The following is a 13,106-nucleotide window of genomic DNA, read 5'->3' as shown; positions in this document are numbered from 1 at the left end:
ATAGATCACCAAGCAGGATAAAAAGAAATGGGGACCCCTCCCCCTATTCTATAAACCCAAACCACCAAAGATAAAGAGGAAAGTCTTGAAGGCAGCCATAGGGAGAAGAAACATTACAAATGGAGGAACAAAGACAAGAATGATACTGGAATAACATCTTTAAAGTACTGAAAGACAAAAAGAGAAATCTTGTCAATGCAGATTTCTATACCCAGCAAAAAACATCTTAAAAAATAAGGGGTGCCTGGCTGACTGAGTCTTGATCTTAGAGTTGTGAATTCAAGCGCCAGTGGGTCCTAAAAAAAATTTTTTTAAGGCCATTTAAAGGGTTTTTCAGACAAACAGAAACTGGGGGAATTTATTGCCAGGAGATGAGTACTATAAGAAATGTTAAAAGAAGTTTAAGTGCCAGATGGCAATTTGGATCTACACAAAGAAACGAAGAGACCCTGCTATGGTGAAAAATGAGGGTGAACATAAATATCTTATATTTTTAGTTGCTTTAAACAATAATTATTCAAAGTAAAAACAGTATGTTGTGAATTTATAATGTAAGCAAAATGTGTGACACCTTAGGAAATACCATTAAAAGAAGAAAACAAATACACTCTTCCAGAATTACAGTGTGTGTTTGTGCACTGTATTGAGGGTAGACTGTGATACAGATTTTAAGACCTAGGGAAACCACTTAAAAAATGAATAAAAGCCAGTTATAGAGATAAGATGACATCATAAAAAATAATTGTAAGTTATGAAAACTAAAAAGAGGCAAAATGGAGCAAAGAACAGATGGGACATATAGAAAACCACTGGCAAGATGGAAGGTTTAAATTCTATATCAACATTACATGGAATGTACATGATCTAAACATACTAATTACAAGTCAGAAATTGTCAGATTGGATAAAAAAGCAAAATCAAACTACATGCTGTCTTAAACCTACTTTAAATATAAAGACCCAGAAAGGTTAAAATTGAAAGGAAGAAGTTATATTGCATAAACACTGACCAAAAGAAGGTATGACCAAAGGAAACTTCAGTACAGTGATTATGTCTAGGGGTTAATGGGACATCACATAATGAATGACATTGGAGTTATTTCACCAAGAAGACATAATAGTCTTAAATATATGTATAGACTTAACAACAGACTTTCCACATACATAAACAAAAACTGATAGAACTCGAGGAAGAAATTAACAAATCTAAAAATTATTGTTGGCAGCCCCAGCCCTCCTCACAGTGATTCATAGAACAAGTTTACTGAGAATCAGTTTAGAATATATAGAAGATCACGGCATCATCACCAGTCATCACAGCTGAATATACATTTGAGTGACATACATGTGGAACCAAGACAAACCGTTTTTTGGGCCATAAGACAAATTTGGACAAATTCAGACAAAGCAGGTCTTCTGAATACAGTGAAATTAAACTGAAAATCAGTAATTTTAAGAGATCCAGAAAGATCCACCAATTATTTGGATTGCTAAGATGACTGTTCATCCCAGATGGTTTGGTGTGGATGGGAATGGTTTGGAAAAGGACATTCAGAGGACTTCATACTGTTAATAACAATTTGTTGAATTGTTTTTGTAACTTTTTAAGAAAAATTCCAGTTAATTATGCTATAGGAAAACTTAAAGAGCTTCAGTATAATGAATTTTAGAAAGACGTTTGATAAATTGTTGGAGGAGAGAAAAGTTGCCTTTAAGTAGAAAGCATACTGATATGGTTTGAAATTCTTTAGTCTTTAATCATTTGACTTTTAGTTAGAAGAGCACTGTTGGGGAAAATTAAATGCCAGTGTTCGGACATGCAGCTGCATAGTAAGTAAAGTTATAGGAAAAATTGAGGTGTAGATTAATTGTGCAGTAAATAAAATTGGGGGAAAATATTAAGTATCTTATTTTAGGAATGAATGTTATATTTATATTAAAAATAAGGTCATAATACCATTGGTATTATTACCTCCCCTCCCCTCCCCTCTCCACACACATTTTCATGTGAGCCTCTCAGCAACCTGGAAGGCAAGCAGGGAAAATGTAATTAGCACACACAGGGACTTGGGGTTAATTTGTTAAGAGGATACAAATCGAAGTAGAGTGTGTGTTTTTGCTCTATATTCAACATTGCCTTCTGCATTTTATCCACGTCATTCTTTACTGGCTAACAGTCCCTTTCAGATTTTCATGAAACCTTGTCAACAGTTGATGTGTGTCATTGCTTATTGTTCAGTTTGAGGACCACATCGAGGAGGGTTATAGGAACAACGAAGCGTGATGCGTTACATGATGGAGGGAGAGGCAGACCTCAGGCTGGTTCTCAAGAGTCCTCACAAGTGATATATACTTGTGAAGTGAAATGAACTACCAAGCTGCTGTGAACACACAAATGCTGGGTATGTGTACATGTATGTTTTTAATAACATTGCCGTGGTGAAAGAGCAAACTGGCAGCTTGTCCACGGGTGTTAGAAGCTGAGGGGGTCGAGAGGGGAAAGGACTCTGGAATAGGGGCTGGAGGCTAGGTTCTGATGCTGCCCAGGATATGGGAATGTGTCTTGGGCCAGTCTGAAGCAGCGAGCTGGAACAGAGTCCTCATAATGAACCCTGGGATGCTCAGAGGGTTGTCAGATCCCTTAAAAATCGCCAACCTTGAGAAATGGCTTGCCATCTGCCTGGGGCTTCAGAAGTAAGAAAAAATCCTGAACTCTCGGTGAGAAATTAGAACCCCAGTCCTGTGCCAGGTTCTCAATAGAAGCAAAATTGCTCTTTACGAGTATTACTTTCCTGAACCGAGGTGCGGAGAACAAACCCCCACTGTGAGAAATAAGTTAACAGTAATGAGTTAGCCTCTATCTAGGAAATCAGCGGGTGCCACATATACACACATGCACATACATGAATTAGTGCACTAAGGTAGGTAATTAAGTTATCCAGATCCACCCCCAGAAGCAGACAAGATGGGTGTCAGCTGGCTTCCATGCATGCTTCTGCCTGATCCTGTCTCCTACTCACAATCAGCTTCCTCTATGGGGGACTCCTATTCACTTTCTGGTCCCTGGCCCAGTGAGCCCAGAGTACTTCCCAGAGCCAGAATGTGCAGTTCACTGGGACCATGACCATGCCCCTGCCAAGAATGAGCCCTCTTTGGGACTAGGACGCCTAGCCCTGCAGAGTGCAATGGTGCAGGGGTGGACAGAACCACTCAGTGGGCTCTTGGCAGTGATAGTAAGTGGGGCCATTCCTGCTTCTACCTCTTGGCTCCTAAACCTGTATGTCCTTCTTGGGGATGTGGTGCCATAGGGAGGCCTGTGATTTGACAGACAGACTGCATCATGAACCACGGCATGCATCCTTTCAGACTCTCTCTTGAGCTGGTGCTTCAGTGTGCTTTAAGAAGCCTGCTCCAGTGCTCAGCGGAGCCATCCACATCTTACATGGTAGCTCCCAATGTGGTGGCCCCAATCCTGAGCCTCCCTGCTGTGAAGTGGAGCCCCTGGTCAGATGCAGTGATGTATGTGATCCCATCAGGCCAGTCTGGGGGCGCTGATGCTGCAGCCCTGTGGATCTTGTCTACGTGTATTCACTGCCTCTCCCCTGGTGGGGTAATTTGCAGTGGGGGTTGACATAATACAAGTCTTCTCACTCTGCCCTGTCCCAAATTTCCACCCGCATGCTTTTATCCAGATTTCCTTGTCACTGATACTGCAGTTCTTTCTTCAGTCCCCTGACCACACAGAGAGGCAGCCTCAGTTATCTGTTTCCAGTTCAGGCTACTCTGTCTGCACAATGCAGAGTGAACTGGTGTATTGCTCACAGCTGCACATGTGGGGAAATGTTCCTCTCCAGTGTCTTCGAGGGCCATCCCCCAGTGCCACTGTAACAAAGCCATGGTTGCTTTTTCGTTTCCCTATCTTATGTCAGGCTGACCTATCACCCAAGCCCAGGTTTGCCCTCATGCTCCCATTAGATAGATGTACAAGTCCTCATGTTGCCAGAGATGCAGAGCATGGAGGGCACAGCAGCTGTGGCGGGTGACTTGGCGATATGGACTTCCTGCTCGTGGGAGTCACTTGGCCTTCCACTCTGGCTCCATCTAGGGTGTGCCATTTCCATCTCTTGGTGGACTAGTTGACCTATAAACTGGCTCAAGGGGAGCCTTGGATACTTGGCCCCTCTCTGTTCCATGACCTTTGCCAGGGCCTGGTAATACACACACCAAGAGCTTTTTTCAAAGGGTGTGTAACTCTTTGCTGGAATGGCATGGCCTTCAGAATCCTAGGGGCATGCATTTGATTTTCCCCTAGAGCTTGCCAGGGGCTCTGGATGTGCCTTTTCCCATTACGAACACGGTCTGTACCGTCCAGGGTCGCTGGGTTATATGGCTTAAATATCTAGGTTGCTTGTGCCAAGCCTGGCCCTGCTAGTCTTTTCTTGCCCTGGGCCACACTCAAGCTGGCACCGCTGTGTTACACAGTCTGTGGGCTAGAGCAGTATTCCAGCCATGTTGCCCCCAGAACCCAACCTAACAGGTACTGTGCTTCTTTCTCTGTGGATTTCTCTTAGGAGTGGCTATCCCAGCATGCCCTTACCACCACACCCCTAGAAGCTTCACCAGAGTCGCCAGACCCAGAACTTTCGTAGAGTTTGTCTCCCACACTCCAGAAGCATGTGTCTTACAAGGGCCTCCAGGGCATAGCCACCCACCACTTGCTCTTCCTCTCCAGTCAGCATGATGTCAGTCTCCCTCCCCATGCCTGGCACTACTTACCCACTTGGCATCCAGGAAGGGATGTGTACAACTGGTATAACTGGTGGGGAAAGGCCTCTGCAGTGGTGTGCTGCCCACTTCTGGAGGGTCCTGGTGGGTGGTGGGGAGGTGTTTGGACTCAGCATCATCGTGGGCATCCATCAGAAGTCCATCCCTGTTCCAGTTGTTAGGATCCCAGAAGCCACAGACTGGACCTGCATAATAATAGAGTGCTTTGAGCATTCAAACATTATGAGTCCAGAGCTGTCACGGTTAGGTCCGAAGTTCCATTACCCACTGAGAAGGCTCTCATGTTCCCACACTTAGCTATTAATTGCTTCTTACCGGCTCTCAGCAGCACCTCATTACCCTTATGCAAGCCACCAGTGCAAGCTGGCAGTAGCTAGCCAACTCTGCACTTTTTGTAGAGGTCTTTCCATCTGTATTTCCCAGGGGTCTGTATTATAACGCCCATCATGGTATTTCTCTCTGGACAGTTGCCAGGTCACTTACAACAACTGTAGCAAGTGAACCACAGTCTTATGGCAGGACTCTCTCTGCCCGCCCTTCCAGACGGCCTCCTCATCGTCTACAGAGGGGTCTGTGTGTGAGACACAGATCTCTGTCTTACCACTTGTTTTCCCAGACCATTATCAGAGCCACTTGTATTTGTCTAGGTCCTCAAGAGACAGCCCTCAAGAAGGGATCACACCTGTGAGGATTTGGCTAGGGGGGGTGGCCTGTGTGGCCGGAAATAGATGAAATGAGAAAAGGCTGGGAGAGCCATCAAACTGTGATGCAAGTCTGACCCCCAGTGAAGTTGGGGAGGGGGCTGGGTAGAAATGCCTCTGGTCTTTGGCTTTGCCGCCTAAGGGAGGTTGGGCAAAGCCCTGGGGTGTCCTTGTCCGTCTCTTGTCTTTGGCAGTTAGTTTGTTACTTCATTCTAATCTCTTGCTGCTGACTAGCCTTGCTGATCTCCGTTTCCTGGGGTGGAGGAGTTAGCCATCTCTGCTGTTCAGGAGAGCAGCTGCTGAGCGCGGTAGAGGGGTCCCATTTCCGAATTCCCAGGGAAGGGCTCTGGCCTGGTTTCAGCCGCATCTGGAATCTAGTTCAGGGTTATGTGAACCAGGTTGTCTTTCTCTAAATTGAAACATTTCCCAGAAAAGTTGGACAAACTACAGGTTTAATAGTAATACCTTATGTAACCTCTAATCCTTAAACGTTTGATTAGTAATCTTTGATTTTTTTCTTAGCATGCAGAGTAACTTTGAAGGATGATCTGGATGGGTCATAGTTCTCCCAGTGAAGGAGTTGAGAGACATACTTAAGTCATTTGTTGGTGACTAATTGGATTAGTTCATTACATGTCTGTTTTTGTCATTACAAAGCATTTTCAAGAGTAATGACTGACCCAGGGTTTTCTCCTTTACCTCTACCCTGCTGTTCAATTTATTCAAAACTGTATTAGTGTCAGATAAACTAAAGGCCATCTGGGGGAAAATACATGTGTTAGAGTACTTTGCATTGGATTGGAAAGCCATAAAAATCATTGCTAGGTAATTAGAACTTTAAAAAGGAGCTATGAAACAATTTTTCTAAAATTGGAAAGAGAGTAGCATGGCCTCTCTCTGTTGTCATTTGTGTTTAGACAAGTGTGGGAGTGCCAAATAGATGCATAACGATCGTGAGAAATGAAGGCTCGGATTAATTAGAGCTGAAAAGCTGGAACAACTGCAGATGAGTTGCCCAAGGAGAAGGCCAAATAGAGATGTGTCTGTCTACGCATGTGGGTGTGCGACTGGCAGACGGTTTTTCAGTGCTCAGGCAGTGTTGGGGAACCGTAAAAGTCTGTGTGGAAAGCCCAGAACTTGTAGTCTCAGTCCCTGAATTTAGAAAATGTATAGTCCATCCTGGAAGAAAGCCCCTGGTACCAGGCACATAGACCCTGGCAGGTCGCTTGGAATGGTAAGTGGGGACATGGATGAACAGCTGCCAGGATGCCTTGTGAAAATCCTTAGACTTCCCTATTATTTTAAAATATGGTACATTAATAGAAAAGGTGAAATGTAATGAGGCCAATAGATCAGGCGATGGCTGCCAGTGTAAAGATAAATGTTACAGATCCCAAGATGAGTGTATGCTGCATCATGAGGGGGCCACCTAGGGAAGCACCAGGTGTGGGGGGTATCTGGAGGATGAGGGAGCAAGAGAGGGAACTGGGGACAAGAGCCTTTATTGCGGTTTCTGTGGGAAGGGATGGGTGAGGCAGGATAAACAGGTTTGGGATTGGCTGAATAATTATAGCAGGCTTTAGGGTATAATGTTGTCCCTAGTTCCCTGGTCCCTGGCACTGGGGTGATAATGGCAGGTGGACAGTGGTGTGGGGTGTGAGAGTAGAGAGGAATTAGTGGGCTCCAGGTTGGTAGGTGAGCTTGTGGGTGAGTTCCCCAGCTCTAGGAATTGGCTAATTCTGGGAACTAGTTCAGGGACTTCCATCTGACTCCAGGGTGTCAAAGCGTAGAATACAGGTATGAAAGACATGCTTCATACACCTGTATAGAGCTTAAATAGAGCTAAGCTTTTTCTCTTGCGTCCTAATAGCATCTTAATGAAGCCTCTAGGTCAGCACTTTCAGTGGAGCTGTCAGGTACCCCCAGAGCCTCCTAGTACCATGTTAAGTCAACAGTTCACTATATAACACAAGAGGGAGATGTCTTAAAAATGAAACTGAAGCAAGGGTGAGTCGGGTATCAGAGCAGGGTGTGAGCACTTCTAACTGGGGATGTCAGGAAAGTCCTGTGTGCATTTTTGAGATTCCCTGTATGGCAAACAATCTGTGCTAGCTCCCACAAGGTTCCTTAATGATTGACAGGCATATCTGATATTGGGGACCTACCAAGTCCAGGGAAAGGAGGAGGAAGGTATGCTGCAGCAGGTTTGAGACATGTGGTGGGGCCTCTGTGTGATATGTGTATAATTAAATTTGTATGGATTTGAATAATTTTAAGTCCAAAAAAAGTGTGGGCGGTGAGCTAGGGAAGTGCTGTACTGGCAAGTTTTCTGGGCATATCCGAGGCCTAAAAATATGGGAAAAGAGTGACATTTATCCTGAATAAATACAAAATTATGTGAAAGAGGGGAATGTTATATGCATAGCATTCAGCTCCTAAATCTTATATTTACCCCAAATTCTTGTAAATCCTTCTTTTGAGGAATTATTTGAAAGCTAGTTCAGGCTTGGACCAGTTTTACAAGAAGCTAGCATTACAGGCAGACTGCCTGTGACTTCAGATTCTTGTAGAACATCCAGTTCATAAGCTTCTTTGCATCGTCTCCAGAAGTTTTTTTTTGACCATATCCCTCCCCTCATTTCTCTGTGTGCTTCTTTATGGAAATCATGGTTTTTGTTGCTTAATTTTCTTGTAGATTTCATGGTGTGAGCCCCTGTTGATTTATCAGTATTTTCCCCCCACATTCTATGCTTTTTATTAAGTTTATCAATGATACTCTTTTTCTTTATGATGACTTCTGGTGTTATACTTCATGCTATTTTGATCAGTTACCATCTTTTGTTCTAATGGATTCTTCCAGAAAGTAATGACAACTCACAGTAAATCTTATAGTTTTGCCTTGAGACGTGGAGATCTAGAATTTTCATATTTTAGCACTCTTTCCTTGAGCAGCGTGTACTTTTTCTTTCACACGTTTATGCAAATACTGTTGTCTATTTTCTGTGGTCCGGCCTTATTATCAGCTTGTAAACTGTTCCTTCTTTATTTTAATAGGAATAATAATTAGCATTATAACGACATGTAAGATATTGTAAAGTTAATATGGTAAGTCACATTTTTTTGATGGTTACTATATGCCAGGCTGTTTGAAATGATTTATGTATGTAATAATTTATTAGATTCTCATTCTCTAAGGTAGGTACTGCTAGTATCCCCATTTTACACGGGAAAAACAGAGGCACAGAGAGGTGAAGGGCATGCTATGGGCAATGCACCTAAGTCAATGGATGAAGTAGTATTTGAATCTGAAGCTACAGTCAGTATATTGAACTACCACCTTCATGGACATAAGACGAAAGTAGTCAAACATTAGTTAATTGAACAGAAATTTTCCCACTTTGCCTTTGTTTGCTTCATTCTCCACATTACCACAGGATCCTTATTAACCCTTTAGGTTTCATTCAGGTCAGCAGTCATGTCCCACATCCATGGGTGGCTGCCCATGACTCTGCAGACAGTGTAGCACCCTGCCTCCAATAAGTGGTTTTCTCATTTTAAGTTCATTAATCCATGTGTTTGGATCAAAGTCTCACTTCCTCATAGAATATAGCTCTACTTGGGGAGGAACCTTGTCTGCTTTCACTCCCCTTTGGGTCCTTGTCACCTCCCATACTGCCAGGTAGATGGTAGGTGCTGGGTAAGTATTTATTAGATGAGCAAAGATTTTAAGGAATGGGGGAAGAAAGGCAAAGATTTATTACATGCTTACCACATTCCAGGTTCAGTGTACCATTCAGTTATTGTACCAGTTGGAAATAAGTTTTACTCCAAGTAACAGAAAGCCCAACTACAGTGGTTTAAGCAAATAGGCTATTATTTGTCTCACATAACAATTCCAGATTGGCATTTCAGGGCTGGCATTTCAGGGTTGGTTAGGGCTGCTAACCAACATCCTAGGCTTTTCTGTTTCTGTTCTTACAAGTTGGGGAATATGATAATCTTGTCAAAATGACAGTATATCCCAGTCACTGGATTTTCTGCTGTTGTGTGAGCAGTAGATTAGTTATACAAACAGTAGGTTTGAAATTCTGTATGCTTCCTTAAACAAAACAACAACAACAAAAAAAAGTTGAGATTTTACATTAATTTATGATGTACTTTTTGAGGAGAGAAGTGAAGGGAATTGCCAGGACGTCAGGGAAGTCTCTCCTGAAGTGTTTGGCAAGCTTTCACTTCCATTCTTATTTACCTCTAAGGCATTAAAAGCTGATTAGAAATTGTGTGGGGTGAGATTATTGGCAGGTGTAACTGTAGGGTGACCTTTTTGGCATTTTCCATAGGGAGAAACCCTCGCCCAGTGTCCCAGTTTTGTAGATCTTTTCTTTTCCAACATTCTAGGAAGAATATCCCGGTCTCTTTGGGTGGGAAGTGAAAACCAGGCTGCCAGTGCTCTGGGAGCCAAGTGGAGAAGTGAGCTAGGAAATGAGGGTGTGGGGAGCATCTCTGTCTTACATTCAGTGTAGACTTTGATTTAATACTCTTGGCTTCAGTGCATTTCCTACCCTAACCTTTAGCCACACTTTGTGTCTCAAGTCCAAATTCTGAATTCACCAAAATGTAGAACAGCTGAGTGCAGTGAGGTGGGGGCAGCCCAGGATGGGAGAAGGAATTTGAATGGATTTTTAAAAAGCCAGCCCTCCTGTTTTCATATTCCTCCTTGTAGATCCTTACAGTACATATGGTTCATTAGCTTATCCCCCCTGGGGTTCATCCTCCCTATCCTCCGCCCCCTTCTTCCCCACCTAACCCTTGTTACATGGAGCTTGTGTTGGGGAGGGTGGACAAGATTCTGTGGTTCAGGTGTGTCACTTAAGACACAGAAAAGTGGCCTTTTCTGTGTCTTAATCTGTTTAGGTTCTGTCCAGTTTGGGGCTGTTGTGCCCTTTCCTGCCCGTAGTTCTTCTGAGCTTTTGCCTTTTCTATCTCTTTTCATTTTAGTAGAGAGGAAAGGAAGGTAATAATGCATGTATTCAGTCGTTTATACTTTACTGGAAATCTTGCTTATGTTATCTTTTTTTAAAAGTAGGTTGTACTGTCTATATATCTTTGAAATCGATAAAATTTATGTAAGAAGTTGAACATCTGTTGTGTATTTAGCTGATTCACATAGAAAGGGTAATGAAAATTCCTAGGAAGGAATCAATTTTCAAGGGAATTAAAACTCTAAATTTGTTAAAATGAGCGTATGAGCTTTTTTTTAAAAAAATGTCTTTAATTTTCAGATCGTGAGCCATGCCTTTAGTGAAGAGGAACATCGAACCCCGGCACTTGTGCCGGGGAGCCCTGCCTGAAGGGATTACCAGTGAACTTGAATGTGTAACCAATAGTACTCTTGCTGCTATCATACGCCAGCTAAGCAGTCTAAGTAAGTCATCTCATTTCTAGAACACCTTTCTTCTGATTACCAATGGCATGTTATTAGCTTTACCATTAGCAAATTGATTTCAATTCAGTAGTTCATTTTGTCTGAAGAAGAGACCACAACTCTGAAGGAAAGAGCCTGTTCCTACTCATCCAATTTTCCCAGTGTGAAATATATCACTGGTGTCATGATACCAACTTCACATGCTGAAGATGTAAAGTTGGAATTGACCAATTTACAAATTATTTGATAAGACCAAATGTGTGGACTCAAAGTAGTGTCAATTTTAAAAGCTTATTAAATGAGGATAAGGTCATTGTTTTTTTTTTAAATGTAAATTATTTTGTTAAGCTTGGACAGGATTAATTTTTTAATGTGAAAAATCGAAAAATTGTTAATGCTTGTAATATGCCTAACACAGAGTAGATGCTCAAATATTTGTTGATTACATAATATTCCAAGTGAATAAAAGATTAAAGCCAAAAAATATTGAGATTTGATGATTTTAACCTAAATTCAGGTACTAACTTCTAAATCGAGGTCAATAGATAAGCTGATTATTACATATATATAGTACTATGTATATATTGCACAGGTTGTATAAATCCAAGCAAATAGAAGTATAAGGAAGAAAGGACTATTATTTTAATTTTGAACATTAGTGTAAAATAGGAAATAGTTCATTTCTTTTCTTTTTTTAGAGGGGGGTGAGTAAGGAGGAGCAGAGGAAGAGGAGAGAGAGAATTTTAGGCAGACTCCATGCTGGGTGTGGAGCCTAGCCGGGGTTTGATCTCACAATCCTGAGATCATGATCTGAACAGATAAGACCAAATGTGTGGATTTAAAGTAGCGTCAATTTTTAAAAATCAGGGGCTGGATGCTTTACTGACCGAGCCACCCAGGCACCCCGAAATAGTTCATTTCTTAAGATTCAGTTATGCATGAAAATACATTTGCCTTCAAAGCTTTTTGAAGCTGGAATATTTTCCCTTTAACTTTTTATATCATGATCTTGTTTTCTCACTTTGTCCCACTCCTTTTTGGTTTAGATGGTTTATACTGCATTTTGGGTGACAGGTTTTCACAGTTAAATTTTTCAGAAACTCTGTTAATGACTAGAAAAACCTCCATAATTTCGCATCCCAGTAGCCTCAAGCACAGGGCAATGTTTGTTAAAAGTGTTCAAGTGTTTTTCTTTAAATTTTTAAGAAACACTGTGCAAGTATTTTTTCTTTAAAGGAATTGTACTGTGTTATATTTTTAATATATAATCAATGGCTGAGGCAAAAGCAATTTAGATACTTAAAATGTGTTTTAAAATAGATTCCTTTTGGAATCTAAACTAATTACAATTGATGTTGGGTAGAGGTTGTTGATAAAATGTGTAAATTGATATAATTATAGGAAAATAGCTTGTATATTATTGAAGGGTAAAAATGTTTCTGTTTGAATTCATATATTTTTATAAGAATGCTTTGGTCTCTTATTTTTATGGATGAAATGTCTATTTTTTTTTTCCTGAAATGTCTATTGATATAGAGTATCAGAGATGAAAACTAACGTAAATGGTTAAAGTTTTAATAGTCAAACTATTCCTCATGCTGTGATAATGCTCGGCATAGTGTTGTGTTGGTCATGTTTATGGTGCCTGTGAGTTATGTTCTGGTCCATGTAGTCTGCTCCTCCAGAGATGTCCACATCTTAGTCCTTGGAACCTGTGGATATGACGTGATGGTGAAATGAAGGTTACAAATCAGCTAATCTTAAGAGGGTGAGGTTAGCCTGGGTTATGCAGTGTAACCCCAGGGTTCCTTTAAATGTGGGAAGAAGATATGGAAGGACCCATGTCAGAATGATGTAAAATGAGAAAGAATCAACTGTTGCTGGCTTTGAAGATGGAAGAAGAGACCACAAGCCAACGAATGCAGGCCATTTCTGGAAAGTGGAAAAAGACAAGAGAAATAGATCTCCTCTGGAGCCTCCAGGAGGAGCACAGCTCTGCCAAAATCTTCATTTAGCTCAGTGAAATACATTTCAGACTTCTGCTCTCTGAAACTATGAGATAATTAATGTGTGTTGTTTTAAGCCACTAAATTTATGGTCATTTGACGCAACTGGAAAAGCAATACTAGGAGATGAATGCACCACCCACCCTTGGTCTCATTGCGTCCACCTAATCCACTCTCACCTCATGAGTGG

At 41.7% G+C, this 13,106-nt stretch overlaps 1 protein-coding gene across 9 annotated transcripts in view; it reads left to right on the top strand.

Moving 5' to 3' along the window:
• WASF3 (WASP family member 3) overlaps nucleotides 1-13,106 on the top strand; it is a 133,200-nt gene that overhangs the window by 79,538 nt on the left and 40,556 nt on the right. For 8 of the 9 annotated variants that reach the window (XM_038573412.1, XM_038573418.1, XM_038573414.1 and 5 more), the window contains one exon: nucleotides 10,768-10,910. In XM_038573412.1, the coding sequence (XP_038429340.1) occupies nucleotides 10,778-10,910 (133 nt within the window). In that variant the 5' untranslated portion in view covers nucleotides 10,768-10,777. Of the gene's footprint in view, nucleotides 1-2,238; nucleotides 2,402-10,767; nucleotides 10,911-13,106 lie in introns of those variants that run through there. The other variant, XM_038573416.1, reaches the window with a different exon arrangement.

This window comes from Canis lupus, chromosome 25, assembly GCF_011100685.1.
Source record: "Canis lupus familiaris isolate Mischka breed German Shepherd chromosome 25, alternate assembly UU_Cfam_GSD_1.0, whole genome shotgun sequence".
Taxonomy (NCBI): Eukaryota; Metazoa; Chordata; class Mammalia; order Carnivora; family Canidae; genus Canis; species Canis lupus.
This window is presented reverse-complemented; position numbering and strand designations above follow the sequence as displayed.